This window comes from Rhinatrema bivittatum, chromosome 7 (assembly GCF_901001135.1).
Source record: "Rhinatrema bivittatum chromosome 7, aRhiBiv1.1, whole genome shotgun sequence".
Classification (NCBI taxonomy): domain Eukaryota; kingdom Metazoa; phylum Chordata; class Amphibia; order Gymnophiona; family Rhinatrematidae; genus Rhinatrema; species Rhinatrema bivittatum.
Genome location: NC_042621.1, coordinates 208882613 through 208902254, shown reverse-complemented (window position 1 = coordinate 208902254; position 19642 = coordinate 208882613). Strand labels below are relative to the sequence as shown.

General features: G+C 43.1%; 1 protein-coding gene across 1 annotated transcript in view; it reads right to left on the bottom strand.

The window, feature by feature from the left end:
- Window positions 1–19642, bottom strand: part of PCDH15 (protocadherin related 15) — a 2056285-nt gene that overhangs the window by 1672992 nt on the left and 363651 nt on the right. Inside the window, exons 3-4 of the mRNA XM_029609778.1 lie at window positions 11767–11781; window positions 10726–10791 (exon numbers count right to left, since the gene is read on the bottom strand). Coding sequence (XP_029465638.1) covers window positions 10726–10791; window positions 11767–11781 — 81 coding nt within the window. The remainder of the gene's footprint in view (window positions 1–10725; window positions 10792–11766; window positions 11782–19642) is intronic.

The window sequence follows — 19642 nt, the reverse complement described above, 5'->3', positions numbered from 1 at the left end:
TATCCTGGCTGAGACACAGGCATCTGGCCTAGGCTCTGGTGTCGGGACCTGGTCTCCAGTTCACATTGCGGTGATAGGCCTGGGAGCAGGCCTAGGTCCTGGCATTGGGACCCAGCCTTCCTTGGATTACCTAAAAGATCAAGTAAGTATTTTTTTTTTTTAATTTTATGGTGTCTTGGCAGCATTAGATGGGCCACGTGGCAGGAGAGAGGCAGTATTAGCTGGTCCACATTGAAGGAAAGAGGCAGGATTGGCTGGGCCTGCTGGGCATGCTGCAGAAGACAGGCAGCATCTCATGCTGTGGAAATCCAAGAAGAAAGCTACTGCTGCTGCCTACACCTAGGAGGGAAAGTAAATAAAAGAGTATATGTGTGTGAGTGCATGTGTATATGAGAGCATATGGGAAGCGATAGTATGTGGGGGGAAAAAAAGAGTACATATTTGTGAGAGAGAGCATGTGAAGAAGAGTGAGTGTGTCGGGTGAGAGCCTGTGGGAGAGAGAGGCCATTTGGGTTTGAGAGAGCATGAGGGGAAGAGAACGTGTGTGTGTGTGTGAGAGAGCATGTGGGGAGAGAATGAGTGTGTGTATGAATATGTGTGAGTAAAGCGACTATGCCTGTGTTGTAGCGTGTGTATGTGAAAGAGAGGAGAAAGTCTTTGTATCACAACGACTGCCTCCTCCCATTAATCCATGACAAGCTCAGACTGAAAATCAAAAGTTCCCAGGTAAGGAGTGTGGAGATGTTTTATCCTTATTTTTAATTATTGGGTTGTGTTTATGTGTTTGCTGTTTTGAAATATTTTACTGGTGTTTGGGAATGCTTTCAAAATTTGCATGCATTTTTAATTATTGGATATTCTATTCATCAGCTGTTTTGAAATTATTTTAATAGTATGATTTTACTATTATAATTAATGATTTATATGTCTTGATTTTATTGTTTTTTTCATGAGGAATGGTGAAATTTGTGTTTTTCCATTGTTGCACTGTATAGAGTCTGGTGTGTTGCATTTTACAGTTCAGTTTTGGTCTGCACATTTCTATTATATACTTTATGGCAGCTTTATTCTGTAGAGATGTGAATCGGAACCGGAATCGGTTCCGATTCACATGTGGGTTTTTTTCAATCGGGCCCAATCGCGGTTTTGCTTATCGGCTGCGCCCCAGCCGATAAACAAAAAACCCACCCCTACCCTTTAAAAGTAACCCCTTAGCTTCCTCTACCCTCCCAACCCCCCAAAAAACTTTTTACAGGTACCTGGTGATCCAGTGGGGGTACCGGGAGCGATCTCCCGTGATCTCCCGCTCCGGGCCGTCCTCCCGCTCCCGGGCCGTTGGCTGCCACTAATCAAAATGGCGCCGATGGCCCTTTGCCCTTACCATGTGACAGGGAATCTGTGCCATTGGCCGGATCCTGTCACATGGTAGGAGCACTGGATGGCCGGCGCCATCTTGTGCTCCTACCATGTGACAGGGGCTGACCAATGGCACCGATAGCCTCTGTGACACAGTAAGGGCAAAGGCTATCGGCGCCATTTTGAATACTGGCAGCCGTCGGTCCGAGTGCAAGAGGTCACTCCTGGACCCCTGCTGGACTTTTGGCAAGTCTTGTGGGGGTTAGGAGGGTCCCCCAAGACTTGCCAAAAGCCCTGGTGGTCCAGCAGGGGTCCGGGAGCGATCTCCTGAACTCGGGCCATCGGCTGCCAGTAATCAAAATGGCGCCGATAGCCTTTGCCCTTACTATGTCACAGGGGCTACCGGTGCCATTGGTCAGCCCCTGTCACATGGTAGGAGCACAAGATGGCGCTGGCCATCCAGTGCTCCTACCATATGACAGTTTCCGGCCAATGGCACGGATACCCTGTCACATGGTAATGGCGCTGATGGCCCGGGAGCGGGAGGACGGCCCGGAGCAGGAGATCACTCCCGGGACCCCCACTGGATCACCTGGTACCTGTAAAATGTTTTTGGGGGGGTCGGGAGGGTGGGGGAAGCTAAAGGGTTACTTTTAAAGGGTCAGGGTGGGTTTAGGGGTTATTTTTGTGTGCCGTTTTTCCCGCCCTCCCCCAAAACGATAAGGGAACCCCCACAATCAATATTGTGGGGTTTTCCTATTGTTTTGGGGGAACCCCGGATTTCTGACGATTTTGAAAATATCGATGATATTTTCAATCGTCTGAAGCCCGATTCACATCCCTATTATTCTGTATTTGGTGAGGGTTTGTTTTCTGCATGCAAAGACTGAGTTGAAACATTCTGTAAGCATGTGGTTTCTCTGTAGATATCTGTAGTAGCTTGGCCTGTTCTGTTTTTCTGATAGGAGGTGTATTTATATTTTAGATTCTGATGTAATATTTGTGGTATTCCTTTTCATAGGTAGGTTTGTTCCTGTTTTGAGTGTTGGCAAATAGTACTGTGTTGATACAGGAGCATCATGACCACACGAAACATGTTACAATAAGTGTGATGCCGTATGAATTCCAAGTTGGTAAGTTTTCTTGTTGGCATCATAACAGTGCATGTAACTATCATAACAATGTGTATTTGTTTTACCTCAGAATGTCATTTTTCATGTAAAATCTGTTATAAATGCATAATTTAAAAGTGTGTATGGGAGGTGAGGGGAGGGGGCACTAGGCTGTAAGGTTTGCCTAGAGCGTCTAATACCCTTGCATCAGCCCTGGGTGGGGCCTTACAAGGGAGACAGCGGATGGATGCTTATAGGCTGGGCGCATGGGGGTGGTGTATTTTGCTGGGGCATGGCTGATGCCCACTAGGGCAAGTTTTGGTGGATGTTTACTTTATGGATCAAATAATAGTTTGTTATAATAAATGTGTGGCCTTTGATTCCTAATTTTGAGCCATGGTGGTTATTTCGGGCAGAAGGCATGGTGTGATAAGGTTTGTGAAGAGTGCGGATGCGAGGTGAGGCAGGCAGTCCAGGCTACTGATATTATTAGACCTTCGATGTTTTAGGCTGTGTGGACTGCTTTGGGTGATCAGGAAGGTGTTAAATAAATTAATGTAAATAACTAAATAGTATTTATTGCAGTTAGTGAATAACTTTGTAAAGGAACATTTTCAAAGTCCCACATTTGAGTGAATAGACACAATACTCTCCAATAGCAACGGCAATGCACATTAAAAAAACCCCAAAAAACCCTAGAAATTATGAATACAAGGGAAAAGAACCATGAGAGCAGATGTGCTTTCATGTAAAACAAAATAAATTGACTGTTACATATTTCTTGTTACCTACAACTGAGCAGTTTGTACTTCATACATATTTACTGCCACAGATGGCATAGTCTGCTCTGAGCTCTATTTAGCAGAGCTGTTGTCACAGATGAGAGAGCAGATTTTTACCTGTTCGACAGGAACTTAGCCATTTCTATGTTCTTCATGATAGAGGCTAAATTACCTGCTACAAAGCAGTAATTTAAGTTCTTTAATATTAAAACTGTGTTTTATAGCCATATCACAATTAATACTTTTAAAGATGATATAACATTCATGGAGATGTCATCCCTTTAGCCACAGATATAGAATCCTTGATACATAATTGTTAATAATCCTGTCTAGGAATCTTTCTATGAATGCAGTTGACATTGCACAGTTTATAAGGTGAATATGTTTATCCCAGTAAACTAGTACAGGATCATACCAATTCATAATGTAAATTGCCCTTATCTTGCAGCAAAAAAAAAAAAAAAAATCAGTTTATGGATGGGAACCCCTCTATAGGGAAAAACAATGTTTTTCATTCAGTACAAAAACTGGAGTAATGAATGTTTAAGAATACGGGATATTAAGCAATATTTGATATATCTACCTCAAGGAATTCAAACATTCACAATATTTAATTATTTTCATACACTCAAAACTTTTTTTTTTTTTTTGTAGTATATTTATTTTATTAGTTTTCAAGCATAGATAAACACGAACCACACATAAGAAAGGTATAATCAGTACAATCAGAAAAAAGGTACCATCAGGCACAATAGTAGAAAACATTAACAGATATCCACAAACGGTAAGCCGTGGTCAGTGTTTATACAATAACGTTAAACAGCACTGAATAACAAAACAAACCCTGCCCCTTCCTTAATCCCTCCCCCCCTCCCTTCCCCGTTTCACAGCAGAGGGAACACAATAGAAAAAAAGGGTCGTACTAGCCAAGGGAAATACCGTAAGACATATGCAGGTTTACATCATGCACCAGACAAAATTAGTTCACCTGAGAGCTAGAGGAAGAGAAGCCGAAGACAGAAAAGTAAGACCCAAAGGCCCAAAGAAAGGCCCATGGGAAGCCTTGTACCAATGTGGCAATTGCCTATGAATGCACATAAGGGCCGCTCAGTGGCAACAGGTAAATTACAATGGGGTCAAAGAATCCATAAAGGACCCTTGTTGATGGTACGTCAGAAATGGTTGCCAAAGACCCATAACAGATTTTTTTCGGCCCTCACTATGCTGGGCCGCTGACAGTTGTTCAAAGGCAGCCAGTTTGAGCATTTTCGTCACCCAATGGTTATAGTGCGGAGGGGTGCCGGAGGTCCAGTTTACTAAGATAACTTGTTTAGCCAAAAGGCTTGCCTTATCAACAAGCTGGGCCTGAGCTGTAGTCAAAGTTAAAGAAGTGGGTTCATACAATGCACTGCCTAGCAGCCAGAAGGTAGGATGTGTGGGTAAGTCCGCAGCAAAGAAATTGGAGCAGTGGGTTCGAATACCAGACCAAAAGGCTTTAATTATTCTGCAGGACCAGAAGCTGTGGAAGTAGGTCCCCGGTTCCCCTCCACACTTCAAGCATAAAGGGGTATCACTAATCCCAATTCTGTGCGCCATTTCAGTAGTGCAATACAATTTCCAAATAAATTTATACTGTATTTCACGTAGAGCCACATTCTCAGAGACGGCTTTAATTTGAAGAAGATACGTTTTGACCATGTCAGGAGTAATATTCATGTCAATATCTTTTTCCCAGCGGTCACTAATAGCACGCCTGGTAAATATGGACTGGTGCCCTCGCACTAACCGGGAGAAGATAGAGCAAGAAATGCGGCTAGTATATCCAATGCCCAGGATAGACTCCACGATCTTCCTTTGTGCCGCTGACACTTGCAAAATACCCAATGAACTGATGTAATGTCGAAGTTGTAAATAGGCATAAAAATCATGTTTCGACAGATTATATTTATCTTGTAGGTCAGAAAAACTGTAGAGTTGATCTGACATGGGCATCATCATCTGGGAAATCAGCCTCAGACCTTTGGATGCCCAAGTTTGAAACACAGAATATTGCTGGCCTGGGGGGAAGTTGGGATTCGCACTAATAGGCATGACCAGAGTGGAGTGGCTGGGGAGTGTAAGAAGGTGACATAAATATGCCCAGGCCTTCCTGCCCGACTGTACCAAGAGAGATTTTCTATAATCCGGCGGTATACCCTTCATGTCGACCTGAGTCAGAGCGGCTAACGAGAAGCCAGGCATACTACCCTGCAGAAAAGCAGTGGGAGAGAAATATTCCGTACCCATCAGCCAGTCTCTGAGATGACGTAGCATACAGACCAAGTTATATCTGCGAAAATCAGGGCAGGCCAATCCTCCTTCCCCAACCAGGTCCATGAGATGCCGGAGGGCTAACCTAGCCCTCTTACCGCGTCATAGAAACCGTCGAATAGCACTGTTAAGTTGGGACAGGTCGTGTTGGGTGAGCCAGATGGGTAACATTTGTAATAAATACACCCATCTGGGGAGTTCCATCATTTTTAACAAGTGGATGCGGCCCGTCAATGATAGCGGGAGACCCTGCCATTGTTGAAGCCTCTGCCTCGTCTTGGTAAGCATAGGGAGTATGTTTAAGTTATATATAGAGTCCAGCCGGTGAGAAATCAATACACCCAGATATTTTATAGGTCCTGTGGCCCATTTGAGCGGGAAAGAGGGGCCCCAAGTCTGCCGGAGAATTCCACAGATTTCCAGAGCCTCAGATTTATCCATATTTATCTTGAGACCGGAAAAGCTACCATAGGCTAGTTGGTGGGACAGGACCCCCCGGAGGGCCACCCGTGGGTTGTAATAAAGATTAAGATATCGTCTGCAAAAGCAGCGGTCTTGAAAATATGGCCTCCACAATCTATGCCAGGAATCAAAGGGTCTGCCACTATCTTCCGCAGTAGTGGGTCAATGGCTAGGATATACAAGATAGGCGATAATGGGCAGCCCTGACGTACACCCCGCTGTGGAGTAAAGGCTTGTGAGATATGGCCATTGGCTAATATATGTGAGGTAGGATGTCGATATAACAGTGAAAGATAAGACACTAGAGACCCTTTAAACCCATATCTGTGAAGGACCGAGAACAGGTAATCCCAGGAGACCCTGTCAAAAGCCTTTTCCGAGTCGAAACTCACAGCCATGGCAGGGATGGAGTGCATCTGACAGTATTGTATAGCAGTGAGCAGTTTGGCAATGTGGGAACTGGAGGAGCGTCCCTTGACAAAACCCACCTGGGACGCAGAAATTAGATCTGGTAGGACCAAACTCAACCGGGTAGTCAGTAGATTAGCCAGTAATTTAAGGTCACAATTCAAAAGGGATATGGGTCTGTAAGAAGCCGGTTGACTGAGGTCCTTTCCTGGCTTAGGGAGCACCGTGATGTAAGCTTTGTTAAAATCAGCAGGGAAGGAACCTGAAGATAGGGCATTACAATAAAATGACTGTAAGGCGTCTACCAACTCAGGACCTAAGATCTTGAAAAAATCATATGTGAAGCCATCTGGGCCAGGTGCCTTCCCAGATTTACTTTTCTTAATTACAGATAGAATTTCGGATTGTGTGATAGGGGCATTTAATTTTTCGCATTGTAAATCAGTGAGAGTGGGAAGGTGGAGGGCGTGAAAGAAATCAGCTTCTTCCCTAGGGCCACCCAAACGATCTTCAGTGTATAAGTGTTGGTAAAACTGTTGCATGAGTTTTGCTATCTCTTCCCCCTTATGGACCCACTCACCATTAGGAGATTTCAATTTTTCAATATAAGTTTTAGTTTGTCGGGTTCTTACCAGATTCGCTAGTGTTCTCCCTGCTTTGTTACCAAAGCGGAAGAAAGAGTGTTCTTTAAAATGCATTGATTTGATAGCCCGTTGTTGAAGCAGGGCCTGTAGTTTCCCCAGGGTATCGTGGTATTGCACCCAATGGGCCTGTGTGTAAGTGCGTGCGAGAGATGCCCTGTCCCTTTGAAGCTGCTGGTCCAAGTATAAAATGTCTGCATTCAGGACCTTGTTTCTATGGCGCAGAAAGGAGATTATCTCTCCTCGCATAACAGTTTTCCCAGTTTGCCAGAATAATTCAGGGTTATCCTTGTGAGAAATATTAAACTCCTGAAATTGCTCCCACTTTGTTTTTAAGTAGTTGTGGAAGGTTTTGTCAGCTTTCATATAAGAGGGAAATTTCCACCAGGAAGGACGGGGCAGCACGGGGTCCCAGGTAACATCCACCCAAATTAAGGCATGATCCGATACCCCTGGTGTACCTATAGTTGCAGAGGTGATGAAAGGAAATAAATGTTCAGAGCCTAATATGTAATCTATACGAGACAAGGTATGATGGGCCTTGGACACATGCGTATAGTCTCTTTCGTCCATGTGTAGCACCCTCCAGTAATCCAGCAGGTGTAGGGAGCGACATAATCTAGCTATGTTAGTTTTTGGGGAGAGTGGAGACGGCACACACCTAGCGGTGGAGCGATCAAGAGAAGGGTCATGAACAGTATTAAAGTCTCCCACCACCAGCAGTTCTCCCACCTGATGGGTAGTGAGTATATTCGTAAGGGCAGTAAAAAATGCATTTGAAGGGGAATTCGGACCATATATATTTGCAAGAGTTATTTCTTTCCCATTGAGTTTCCCTATAAGTACAATATATCTGCCCTCCGGGTCTACAAGTTCCTGCGTCAGTTGAAAGGATAGGGATTTATGCAGTAAAATCGCCACTCCAGCCTTTTTCCCTACAGCAGCTGAATAAAAGCACTGGCCTACCCAGTCTCGCCTGAGTTTCACACTTTCTGTAGCAGTTAAGTGCGTCTCCTGCAAACAGGCTATGTGGACCTGTGATTTCTTAAGAAATTGGAGCACTTTAGTTCTTTTAATGGGATGCCCTAGCCCATTAACATTGAGACTCCCTATTTTTACAGCAGACTTAGCCATAAAGCTTTAAGGAGGATAAGAAGTGTGGTAAATAAGCAGAAATGAATGGTGGGCTTCCCAGCCTAAACCCACCACTAACAGTTAGAAAAGACCCAACTGCCTCTTCAAAAAGTGCACCTGCTAATGTCAGCGCGCTGTGTGGTCTAGTACCCTTCGGGGAACATATTACCCTTATGCTGTGAAAAATCCCCATTCCCTCCCCCCTTCCCTCCCCTCCCCAGTCCCCATACATACTATACTTTTGGTACCACACTCACCCCGTTTCCTTCGAGGCAAGATGTGTGGGGGTACGTTTAGATGCGACGTGCCCCGCCCTCCCCTCATCAACCAAACAAGGAACATACCCAAACAGTAAAGATTTAACCCGTAACAGAGGGACAAAAAACAGAAAATGACGCTAGATATATAGCGATTCGCTAAGAAACATCCGTGCTGTTCACCAAACAGACACTCAATCAAACCTGGAGAGCCGTCCCCAGGTCCCTCCGGACAGTGTCCTCAAAAGTCATAATGCCGGGACTTCGCAGCTAGTCCTTAAGAAAAGAGGAACCAGGAGAGCCACTGCAACAGTCAGGATGAAGGATTCTTGTCTCGTAGACCAATCCCGCAGCGAGGGGAAGATGCTGCAGCTCCCTACCACAATTTGCCTATACCAGATCTCTCAGCGATAGCGGCAGACATGTCATGGGAGGAAGATAGTTGAAAGTCCCAGGCAGTTTAGCAATCATAAATGTTAGGGGCCGATAGTTGCCACATATTGCTTCGCGGGCGCCACTTCTGTAAACACGTGGTCTTTGCCTCCATGCTTAAAACGCAGCGTGGCGGGATAAATGAGCTGAAAGCGAATGTTTTTATTGTACAAGTCCGTACAGATGGGGCTAAACTGCTTCCGTTTCTGCGCCAAAGCCGCAGAGAAATCTTGAAAAAGACGGATATCCGCACCGTTGTATTTTAACACCGACTGATTTCTGTAGGCTTGCATTAGTCTCTGTTTCTGGGCCCAGTTGAGCAGCCGAGCAATAATGAGTCTAGGCCTTTGATCGCCGTCCTTTCGTCTCCCCAATCGGTGTGCACGTTCAATATGGAAGGAGGGCCTCATATCGGAAAGTCCCAGGGCATCCGGGAGCCATGTCTCCAAGACCGCCTCCAAGTTTTGGTCCCCGGTGTCCTCCGGGAACCCTGCCAGCCTGATATTATTACGGCGTGCCCTGTTCTCCAGGTCGTCGATCTTATCAGATTGACTCAGAACGACTTGTTCCAGTTCTTTTAGCTTATTTTGTGTTATCGTTTGGTCATCTTCGGCCGCGGAAACCCTTTCCTCTACAGCTGTTAATCGCGGTAAGATCTCAGAGAAAGATTCTTTTAATTCCTTAAATTGCGCGGAAAGCTCGTTAAATCTGCCGTCCAAGGCCGCAACAACCGCGTTTGTGACATTGGTAGTAAGGTCCGCAGACACCGTGGATGTCCCCGGAGTACCCGGGGTGGTAGGCCGTACTTGTGCATCCGCCATTTTGGGTCCTGCAGCAGTAAGTTTATCCTTTTTCCCTCCTTTCAGAGGCATGTTGGGTGTCCCTTTTAGCATGAAGTGATCAATAGACATTTGGTCAAAGATATCGTCAAGTAGAAAAGTTAATCATGGGCAGGATGCCGATGATTTTGGTCGATGCAGGGAGGGCGAGGCACAGAGCTCAGGCAGAAACGGCCGCTCGGCGTCACCGCATCACGTGACCCCCGTCACACTCAAAACTTTTAACTTAGCTTCTTGGCTGTAATTAATTCTGATACCAATTCATTAAATGTTCTGACTGCAAATATTTATAATAATCAAAAAATATAAGAAAACACCTCAATATCTCAAAACAATTAAAAAGGTGTGATGCACAAATACTGTAATAAAGAATCAAAAACTAGATTATTATGGAATCAGTATCAGAAATATGGCTGGATCTTGGTGTATTGTTCTATTAAATTACTTGTTTGTCGTAATTGAAATTTAAAGAAAATCTAGTCACTTGCATTTCATATTCATAGCCTGTAATTTTCTTCCCTGTATAAAGAATATCATCTATCCCTGCAATACATTGACTGAGATAAGAACCTTAGTATTCCCACAACCTGCATCTTTTAACATTACTCTTACTGTGTAATCGTTTCTGCATATTACTATTTCTTTGTCTTTTCTTCTCAGTGTCTCAGTGGTCTCAGCTGTCCTTTTCTCCTCTCCAAATACACTGTCTGGGAAATGCTGATGACTCTTTCTGGCTCAAGAGCTGGCGGGTCACATCCTTTGAGGCGCGACCTCAGCACCTCAGAGTGGTAGTGTTTCTCACTGTAGCAGTAACTTACTTTCCACCTACCCTAAGCTTTTATAGGCTGCCTCTGTGACATACCTACTTTTTCTTTTAATTAATTTGTCTGAAAAATGTCCCTCTAAATGGAGCTATATTGAGTAATATAACTTAATATGATGACAAAATATCAGCGTATACACAAAAACAAACTAAAATGTGCCACACTTACCATTTCGACTTTCTTCATTTATAGAAACTATAGTGGATGGAGGACCTGTTCTAGCCAACTTGCAATCTAGATTTAAAAAAGAAACATAACAGAAAGTAAACTTATATATACTATTTAATTCTTAACAATAAAGAGAGGCCTATTCTGAAAATCATTTGGCGGATAGTCCAGCGAGGATTCTTTAACTTATCTACTTTATAGGGGCAAAGTATATTAGGGCAAAAAAGGGTAAAGAATGTAGAGGGATTTTGAAATGAAAACTCTGTGTAAATTTGGAGACTCATCCTTTCCCCACCCTAGCACTGTCCCTTTTCCTTGTTGGGAAAAGTATACACACAGTGGACAGCGTATCTTCCTTACCTGTGTATTTGGGGGTGGGACAATTTTTAAAGGTGGTTTTTACATGGCGAAACATCTATTTACCAGTGGAAATTTCTTTAAAAATTGCCCTCAATATGGACAAGCACAGTTAATGTTTAACAAGATAATGTTAGACTTTTGGACTTTCTAATCAAGCAACAGATAGGCAACAACAGTAATTAGTGATAAAGCCAACCGAGGTACAAAGACAACACTTTCTATTAACTTCCATGTGTTAAATAACATGGAGGTCTTATGTAAATGCATATGCAATGCCTCTGCCACATCACAACACAGAACTAGTCACTTAAAACACCAAAAATTATTCCTATATACAGCACAATGTATTTCATGTCTTGATCCAGAGGCATTTGGGAATACTTCTGTGAGCAGAAGTCCTTTAGGACAGAGATGACAAAACAGCAGTTTAACCCAACTGATATTATAAAAGGATGATTAAAAGAGATAAGTTGTAATTACAGATTCACAACAAAAACAAACATAATTAGATTTAATTGTGATAAAAGGATCTAATTAAAATGAGTGAATAGAATTTTAATAATGTTCTAAACAGAAAGAATTATAATAATGTTCTAAAGATTAACACAAACAAACAAACAAACAAACAAACAAAAGAGAACAGACGAGCAATGTTTATGAGGTAACATTTTGGCATCTTACCCTCATATTGCCAGTCTGGGACCAAAAGTATAGAGCCATCAATGGAAGCAGAGCAGAATTATGAAAGGAAAGAAATAAGAGTACAATATATTTTACTGATAAAGTTTTAACATGCAAATACAGTAGTTTAATTATTAGAAAAAGAATTGTTAAAGAAATATGTATGCAAAAGTGATCTGTAAGAAATGAATTTATAAAACCCTTGTCACTTTTCCACAAGAATTGATAAGACAGGACTAGTTTTCTTGACAATCTGTAAAAAGTACCACTGCCCTTCTTAGTGAGAATGGAGCCAACAGCACTTACACAGAAAACAACAGTGCGTTTTTCCTATGCAACAAGGTCTGTTGCTAGGCAACAACATTCAAACATGAATGGGAAAGAAATATTTTAGAATAAGGAAAAAAAATGACAGGGTGCAAGGAAAGAGGTAATGACTTTTTTGCCAAGTAATAACAGTTGTTAAGTTATAAGGAGAAACAGTTTAGTTTTATGCATGGTTTCTTTAGACTGTATCACATTTGAGAACAGCTGATGTGCTAAGGTATTTGTATCTTCCTACAGGGAACATGCACAATATCTTGTGAACATTAAAGCTTCTCCAACTTGAAAATACTGTCAGATGGAACTGTGGCTACAGAAAGGGGACAATTCACTAAAATTCATGGTAAAACTATTTCCCTGATCCTTTTCAACATTTACATTGGTCCGATCTGTGACCTTATCCAATACTTCAATATTGAATGCCACCGATTTGCTGTTGGCATCTAATTCTGCATTAAAATGGGATCAGACCAAATCTCATCTATTGCTAATCTCAATGATTGTCTTACAGCAGTAGCCCACAAACTCAAACAAAATCCCTCCAGATCAGTACTCCTCCAGCTAAAACAATTAGGTTATTTTTCCCTATATGCAAGGTGTTGCATATAGGGAAAAATAACCCTTGCTCTGGTTACACGGTTAGGTTCCATATTAGGAGCTACCACCCAGGAAAAAGATCTAGGCATCATAGTGGATAATACTTTAAAATAGTCAGCAGCAGTCAAAAAAGCAAACAGAATGCTAGGAATTATTAGGAAGAGAATGGTTAATAAAACGAAAAATGTCATAATGCCTCTATATCGCTCCATGGTGAGACCACACCTTGAATACTGTGTACAATTCTGGTCGCCGCATCTCAAAAAATATATAGTTACGATGGAGAAGGTACAGAGAAGGGCAACCAAAATGATAAAGGGGATGGAATAGCTCCCCTATGAGGAAAGGCTGAAGAGGTTAGGGCTGTTCAGCTTGGAGAAGAGATGGCTGAGAGGGGATAAGATAGAGATCTTTAAGATCATGAGAGGTATTGAACGAGTAGATGTGAATTGGTTATTTACACTTTTGAATAATAGAAGGACTAGGGGGCATTCCATGAAGTTAGCAAGTAGAACATTTAAGACTAATCATAAAAAATTATTTTTCACTCAACGCACAATAAAGCTCTAGAATTTGTTGCCAAAGGATGTGGTTAGTGCAGTTAGTGTAGCTGGGTTCCGAAAAGGTTTGGATAAGTTCTTGGAGGAGAAGTCCATTAACGGCTATTAATCAAGTTTACTTAGGGGCGGATTTTCATACTCCGCGAATAGGCCTACTTTTGTTTGCGCTCCAGGCGCAAACAAAAGTACGCTGGATTTTAGTAGATACGCGCGGAGCCGCGCGTATCTGCTAAAAACCTGGATCGGCGCGCGCAAGGCTATCGATTTTGTATAGCCGGCGCGCACCGAGCCGCGCAGCCTACCCCCGTTCCCTCCGAGGCCGCTCCGAAATCGGAGCTGCCTCGGAGGGAACTTCCTTTTGCCCTCCCCTCACCTTCCCCTCCCTTCCCCTACCTAACCCACCCACCCGGCCCTGTCTAAGCCCCCCCTTACCTTTGTCGGGGGATTTACGCCTCCCTCCGGGAGGCGTAAATCCCCGCGTATCAGCGGGCCTCCTGCGCGCCGGGACGCGACCTGGGGGCGGGTCCGGATGGCGCGGCCACGCCCCCGGGCCCGCCCCCGGAACGCTCCCGACACACCCCGAAAATGCCGCGCGGTTCGGGTCCGCCCCAGACACGCCCCCTCCGAAAATCCCGGGACTTACGCGAGTCCCGGGGCTCTGCGCGCGCCGGTACGCCTATGTAAAATAGGCTTACCGGCGCGCAGGGCCCTGCTCGCCTAAATCCGCCCGGTTTTGGGCGGATTTAGGCAAGCAGGGCTCTGAAAATCCGCCCCTTAGAGAATAGCCACTGCTATTAATTGCATCAGTAGCATGGGATCTTCTTAGTGTTTGGGTAATTGCCAGGTTCTTGTGGCCTGGTTTGGCCTCTGTTGGAAACAGGATGCTGGGCTTGATAGACCCTTGGTCTGACCCAGCATGGCAATTTCTTATGTTCTTAGGTCATTACTTATGATCTCTACTTTCCCAGTCAGAAACCGCCTTACACATTAATGAGTTAATTTTCATAGGAGTTACGCATGTAAAATTAGCATACAAACATGAAAGTAGCTTATATTCATGTTCATGCAATTTTATATACATAAAAAATATGCACATATTTTCCGTTTCATGCACACATTAACCTGCACAAAAAAAGGGCGATATAGAGACATTCTGGTGCAGAACCAAGAGGTATGCACATAAATTGCTTTACAAGATTTATGTAAATATGTCATGGCAAATTATTCAAACAGTTTTACACATGCTAATTTAGCTCGAATGATATCAGATTCGTCTGTTGTCTGCTATTGTTGGGTGAGAGGTCTGGGTGAATGGGGGGAGTTCAGGGTAAAGTACTATGAAGGTGTCAATGAACTGGCAATGAACTACGTGAACTGGTGGAGGTATTGGAAAACTGGTGATTTCAAATATGCAGGCATATTTTAAAATATAACTTCCTCAGCATATAAATCAGGGTTTTACAAGAACAAGTTAATTTTTTTCATGCACTATATACATATGCACATTTGTTTATATAATAGATGAAAATAATATGTGCTTTCAATAATCGCTGATATTCATGCACACTGAAACATACACGCATATGTTGGGGGTGCAAATATGCATTTTTAATAATCTGCACAGGCCAGATATTCACGAACAGTAACTTTCAAACTGGTGCGTGGGTGCACCTATATGCACACCTGTTATAAAGTAGCCTGACTGTGAGCTTATGTGTGCCCAATTTTAAGTGGACACATGCCTATGCTCTTAAATCCCGCTTTTACCTCATAAATTGGGAAATTTTAAAAGGGAAACACCTCCATGCCATTGCCAGTTTCACCAGTTTGTCCACCAGTACACCCAAATAACACCTAGGTCCTCCAAACCCCCCAGGTTTGATAGTCTGTACTCCCCTCATAACCCCATACTCAGTTACCCCAACTCTTGAGAAATGGCTCTTTTTTTTAAAACTTGTACCTCATCCCTAGCAGAAATGAATTTGCATGGCAGGGGATCTGGGCACACACCCAGGTGTGTAAGTATTTATATGCACATCTCTTGATGATGGCTTGAAATGCCAATGCCCATGTCCCACCCAGACCATGCTCATGCCCAATCCCATTGCGTTTTTGAAAACTTCTCAGATGAGTGTGTAGCAGAAGATATGCGTGCATTTGGGTGGCTTTTAAAATTCAGTGGACATATGCGAGCTCGATTTTTGTGCATACCACGCTTGTAAAATTCACCTCACAGGTTATAAAATACTATAGTAGATCTCTGCGTGACCATATACGTGTGGAATTATATGAAAGTTATCCTTCCTGGTTTCAGTGCAAATTATGGGGGGTCAACTTGACCAAAATCTCACAATGGAAGCCCACATCTCAAGGATGATAAAGATCTCCTTTATGAAACTGTGAAAGATTGATCAACTGTGCAACTACTTTGATAAATACATCCTTGCTTCTGTGAAACACATGTTATTCACCAACCAAACTGGTTATTGAAATTCTCTTTTTAATACATCTCACAATATAATCTGAAAAGCCTCCAACTTTAATAGAATACAGCTACTAAAATTTTGTTAAGGGCCAAAGCAATTGACCATATAAGCCAACCTTACATCAGTCACACTGGTTCCTGATCAAAAGCAAGAAAAAAAATTAAAACTCATTTATTTATTTATTTATTTGGAGCTTTTTATATACCGAGGTTTAGGATTAGCCTTCACCCTGGTTTACATTAGAACATAATTTATACATAGAACATTTCATTGAATATGGTTGTAACAAGTTACGTCTATATCAGATAAATGGAAAAGGATTAACAAAGATGGGAGTTTATAACTAAGGACTCGAGGGTCAACATATTAAAATAAAGCTTAGGTAGATAATATTAAATAATGTTAACGGATTAAAATATAACAGTTATTAAAGATTTAGTTAGGGAAACAAGTGGATGGGAAGGGGTATGTCAAGCGTAGACTGCTGACATGTTTCTATGAGCTGGGATGACAGCAGAGTAGAGGGGGGTAGGAGGGAGGGAGGACAAGGGGAAGGGGAGGGTGAGGGCGGGCGAAGGAAGAATAGCTTGGGATCCATTAAGAAATTCTATACGGAGGGTGATTAGCTGGGTACGGGGGAGGGAGTGAGGGTGGAGGACGGGAGGAGAAGGGGGTGGGAGTTATGAAGGGATGTTGGGGATAAAGTCTGATATGGAAGTTGATGAAGATAGATACTGAAGTTGTTATTATTAGGTGGATTAACCTATGCCATCTCTGAAAGTCTGGCTGAAGATCCATGTTTTCAGTTCTTTTTTGAATGATTTGCTTTCACTGATTGAGGTCAGGTAGTGTGGAAGGGCATTCCATAGATTTGGTCCCGCGATGGAGAGGGCTCTGTTTCTGGTATTCGTAAGCTTCGCCATAGGATAAGCGGGTACGTCGAGTAGTAATTTGCAGGCGGCTCTGGTGTTCCGTTGAGGTTTGTGTAGTTGGAACATGTTACTGATCGAGGAGTTGTCCATTTTGTGTATGGCGTTATGAACAATTGAAAGGGTTTTGTATTCAATTCTCTGCATAATTGGTAGCCAGTGGAGGCTTCTTAATATAGGAGTGATGTGATCCGATTTTTTTTTGCAAGTTAGAACTCTGGCAGCAGCATTTTGCAATAATTGTAGTGGTTTTATAGTGGATTTAGGAAGACCTAACAGTATCGAGTTGCAGTAATCAAGGCTGCTGAAAATCAGGGATTGTAGTACAGTTCGGAATTCCTGGTGGTGGAGGAGAGGTTTTAGATGTTTTAGTACGTGTAGTTTATAGAATCCTTCTTTGGTTTTGGTTGCTATGTTTGTTTTTAGGTTGAGATCCTTGTCGATCCATATGCTGAGGTCCTTAGTTGAGTTTTTTAGCGGGATGGTGATGTTGTTGATTAGAAGTGAGTGATGGGAGATAGTTTGATCCGAGATGTTTCTTCCTATGAGGATGCATTCAGTTTTATTTTAATTCAAACGGGTGAACAAACAAGACCCTAAGTATCTCTCCCAGCTCTTTTTTCCTACAATCCTACAAGAGACCTCTAAGCCTCCTAAATGACCTAATTTTCTCCCCTCTGCTAGCTTCTGTCACATTAATTTTTACAAGACATTGTGCATTCAGCTTCTATGTCTGAAAAATTTGGAAGAAGGCACCACTTTCCCATGACTCGACACCTGTTTCCTCACTTTCCAGAAAAAGGGGCATATTTTCAAAGGGGTACACACATAAGATACGCATGTATCCCCCAAAAACCTGTCCCAACCTCCCCCGCGCATGCCGAGCCTATGTTGAATAGGCTTGGCGGCGCGTGCAAGCCCCGGGACGTGCATAAGAATCGGGGCTTTCCTGGGGGGAGCGTGTCAGGGGTGTGTTGCGGCACGTCATCCAGCAGTGGGGCCACGGGCATGGTTTCAGCCCGGGGGCATTTTGGGGGTGTGGCCGAGGCCTCCGAAATTGCTCCCGGGCCAGGGAATCGCACAGCTGGCACGCACGAGTTATGCCTGCCTCGGGCAGGATTAACTCTTCAAACAAAGGTAGGGGTGGTGTAGATAGGGCTGGGGGGGGGGGGTGGGTTATGTAGGGGAAGGGAGGGGAAGGTACGGGGGAGGGGAGTGGAAGGAAAGTTCCCTCCGAGGCCGCTTTGATTTTGGAGCGGCCTCAAAGGGAACGGAGGTAGGCTGCGTGGCTCGGCGCATGCAGGATGCTGATTTTGCACAGCCTTGCGTGCGCCAACCCCAGATTTTAAAGGCTACATGCATATCTATTAAAATCCGGCATACTCTTGTTCGCACCTAGTGCACGAACAAAAGTACGCGTGGGCGTACTTTATTAAAATCTACCCCAAAGTTAAGACATGGCTGTTTGGTCAGGCCTTTCCTTAGTCCTCAGCAGAGGATGTCCCTTCTATGACCTGACTACCAGAAATCTTTGATCAAGACCATAATCTCAGCCACCTCTAGGCTTTCTTGCTCATTATTCATACTTTGTCTGTACTTGGTGTTTACTTTATTATTAATGCAACTTTACTCTTGTACCTGCTCTATATTTTTGCTCTCCACCAAATAAATTCTTGAATATCTACTATGAGGTCCATATTTAGTAGGCCAATTAGTGGACGATTTATCCAGCTAAATTTAGCCAGATATCTTGTCCCATGTATTCAATGGGAGAAATGTCCCACTGAATATACCAGCCTAAAGTCAACTGGCTACATATAACCAGATAAAAGAAACCTAACAGCTATTAGGGTCATTTATCAAATGGTGTTAAGGCGTTTTCGCATACGATAAATGCCTTAACACATACAATAAGCACCATAACGCATGGTGCGATGCAAATTTTTGAAAGGGGAGGGATTGGGAGTGAGATTTCTGTAAAAGTGGGCTGGCTTTGTGAAGTCATAACACATGATATTTCACAGTTTTAACTCCAAAAATAACTGCACCTTTTTCAATTGTGCTAAGCTGTGTGATATCATGTATTATGCCCATAATACAATTTGTGATTTTTTTTTGCATTTTGGGCATTTTTAGGCTGGGGAAGGGCCTAAGATGTAAGAGGGAGAAGGAGAGAGAGAGAGAGAGTGCCTCTGAGGGTGGCACCATAGTAAGCAGCTATTTATGCTACTATAGGAGGCCCACCTAGTAACTCGAGGTGAGGTTTAGGTAGTAGTATAGGGGTTAGAGGCCACTTTTACATGCAGAATGAGACATACGAACAGAACAGTACACTCTTTTGAAGATTTGATGTCCTTCGGAGTGAGGAAACTCACACAATGATGAGATTTGTACGATGTTCTCTCAACCTAGCTTAATGGACTCTCTACCTGAGAAAGGATGAGAGAACATCGTACAAATCTCATCTTTGTGTGAGTTTTCTCACTCCAAATAACATCAAATCTTCACAAGAGTGAACTGCTCTGTTCGCACACTCTGCATGTAGAAGTGGCCTCTAGCCCCTACACTACTACTAACCTCACCTTGAGTTACTAGGTGGGCCTCTTATAGAGATAAAATTAGCTAACTACTACAAAGGACTTGTAGGTAGTCTATTTCCCTGCTCTCATGAAATTATTTAGGTATTAGTGCCAAAATGTAATGCACTTTGTGGTAATACCTATTCAAAGCACTAAGATAATGCACATTGTGATAAATAGGCTATTACCATAAAACACACATCTTTTCCTATCTCATGGAACAAAGTCAGCATGGCTTTACCCAAGGCAAGTCTTGCCTCACAAATCTGCTTCATTTTTTTGAAGGAGTTAATAAATATGTGGCTAAAGTTGAACTGGTAGATGTAGTGTACTTGGATTTTCAGAAGGCGTTTGACAAAGTTCATCATGAGAGGCTTCTAGGAAAAGTAAAAAGTCATGGG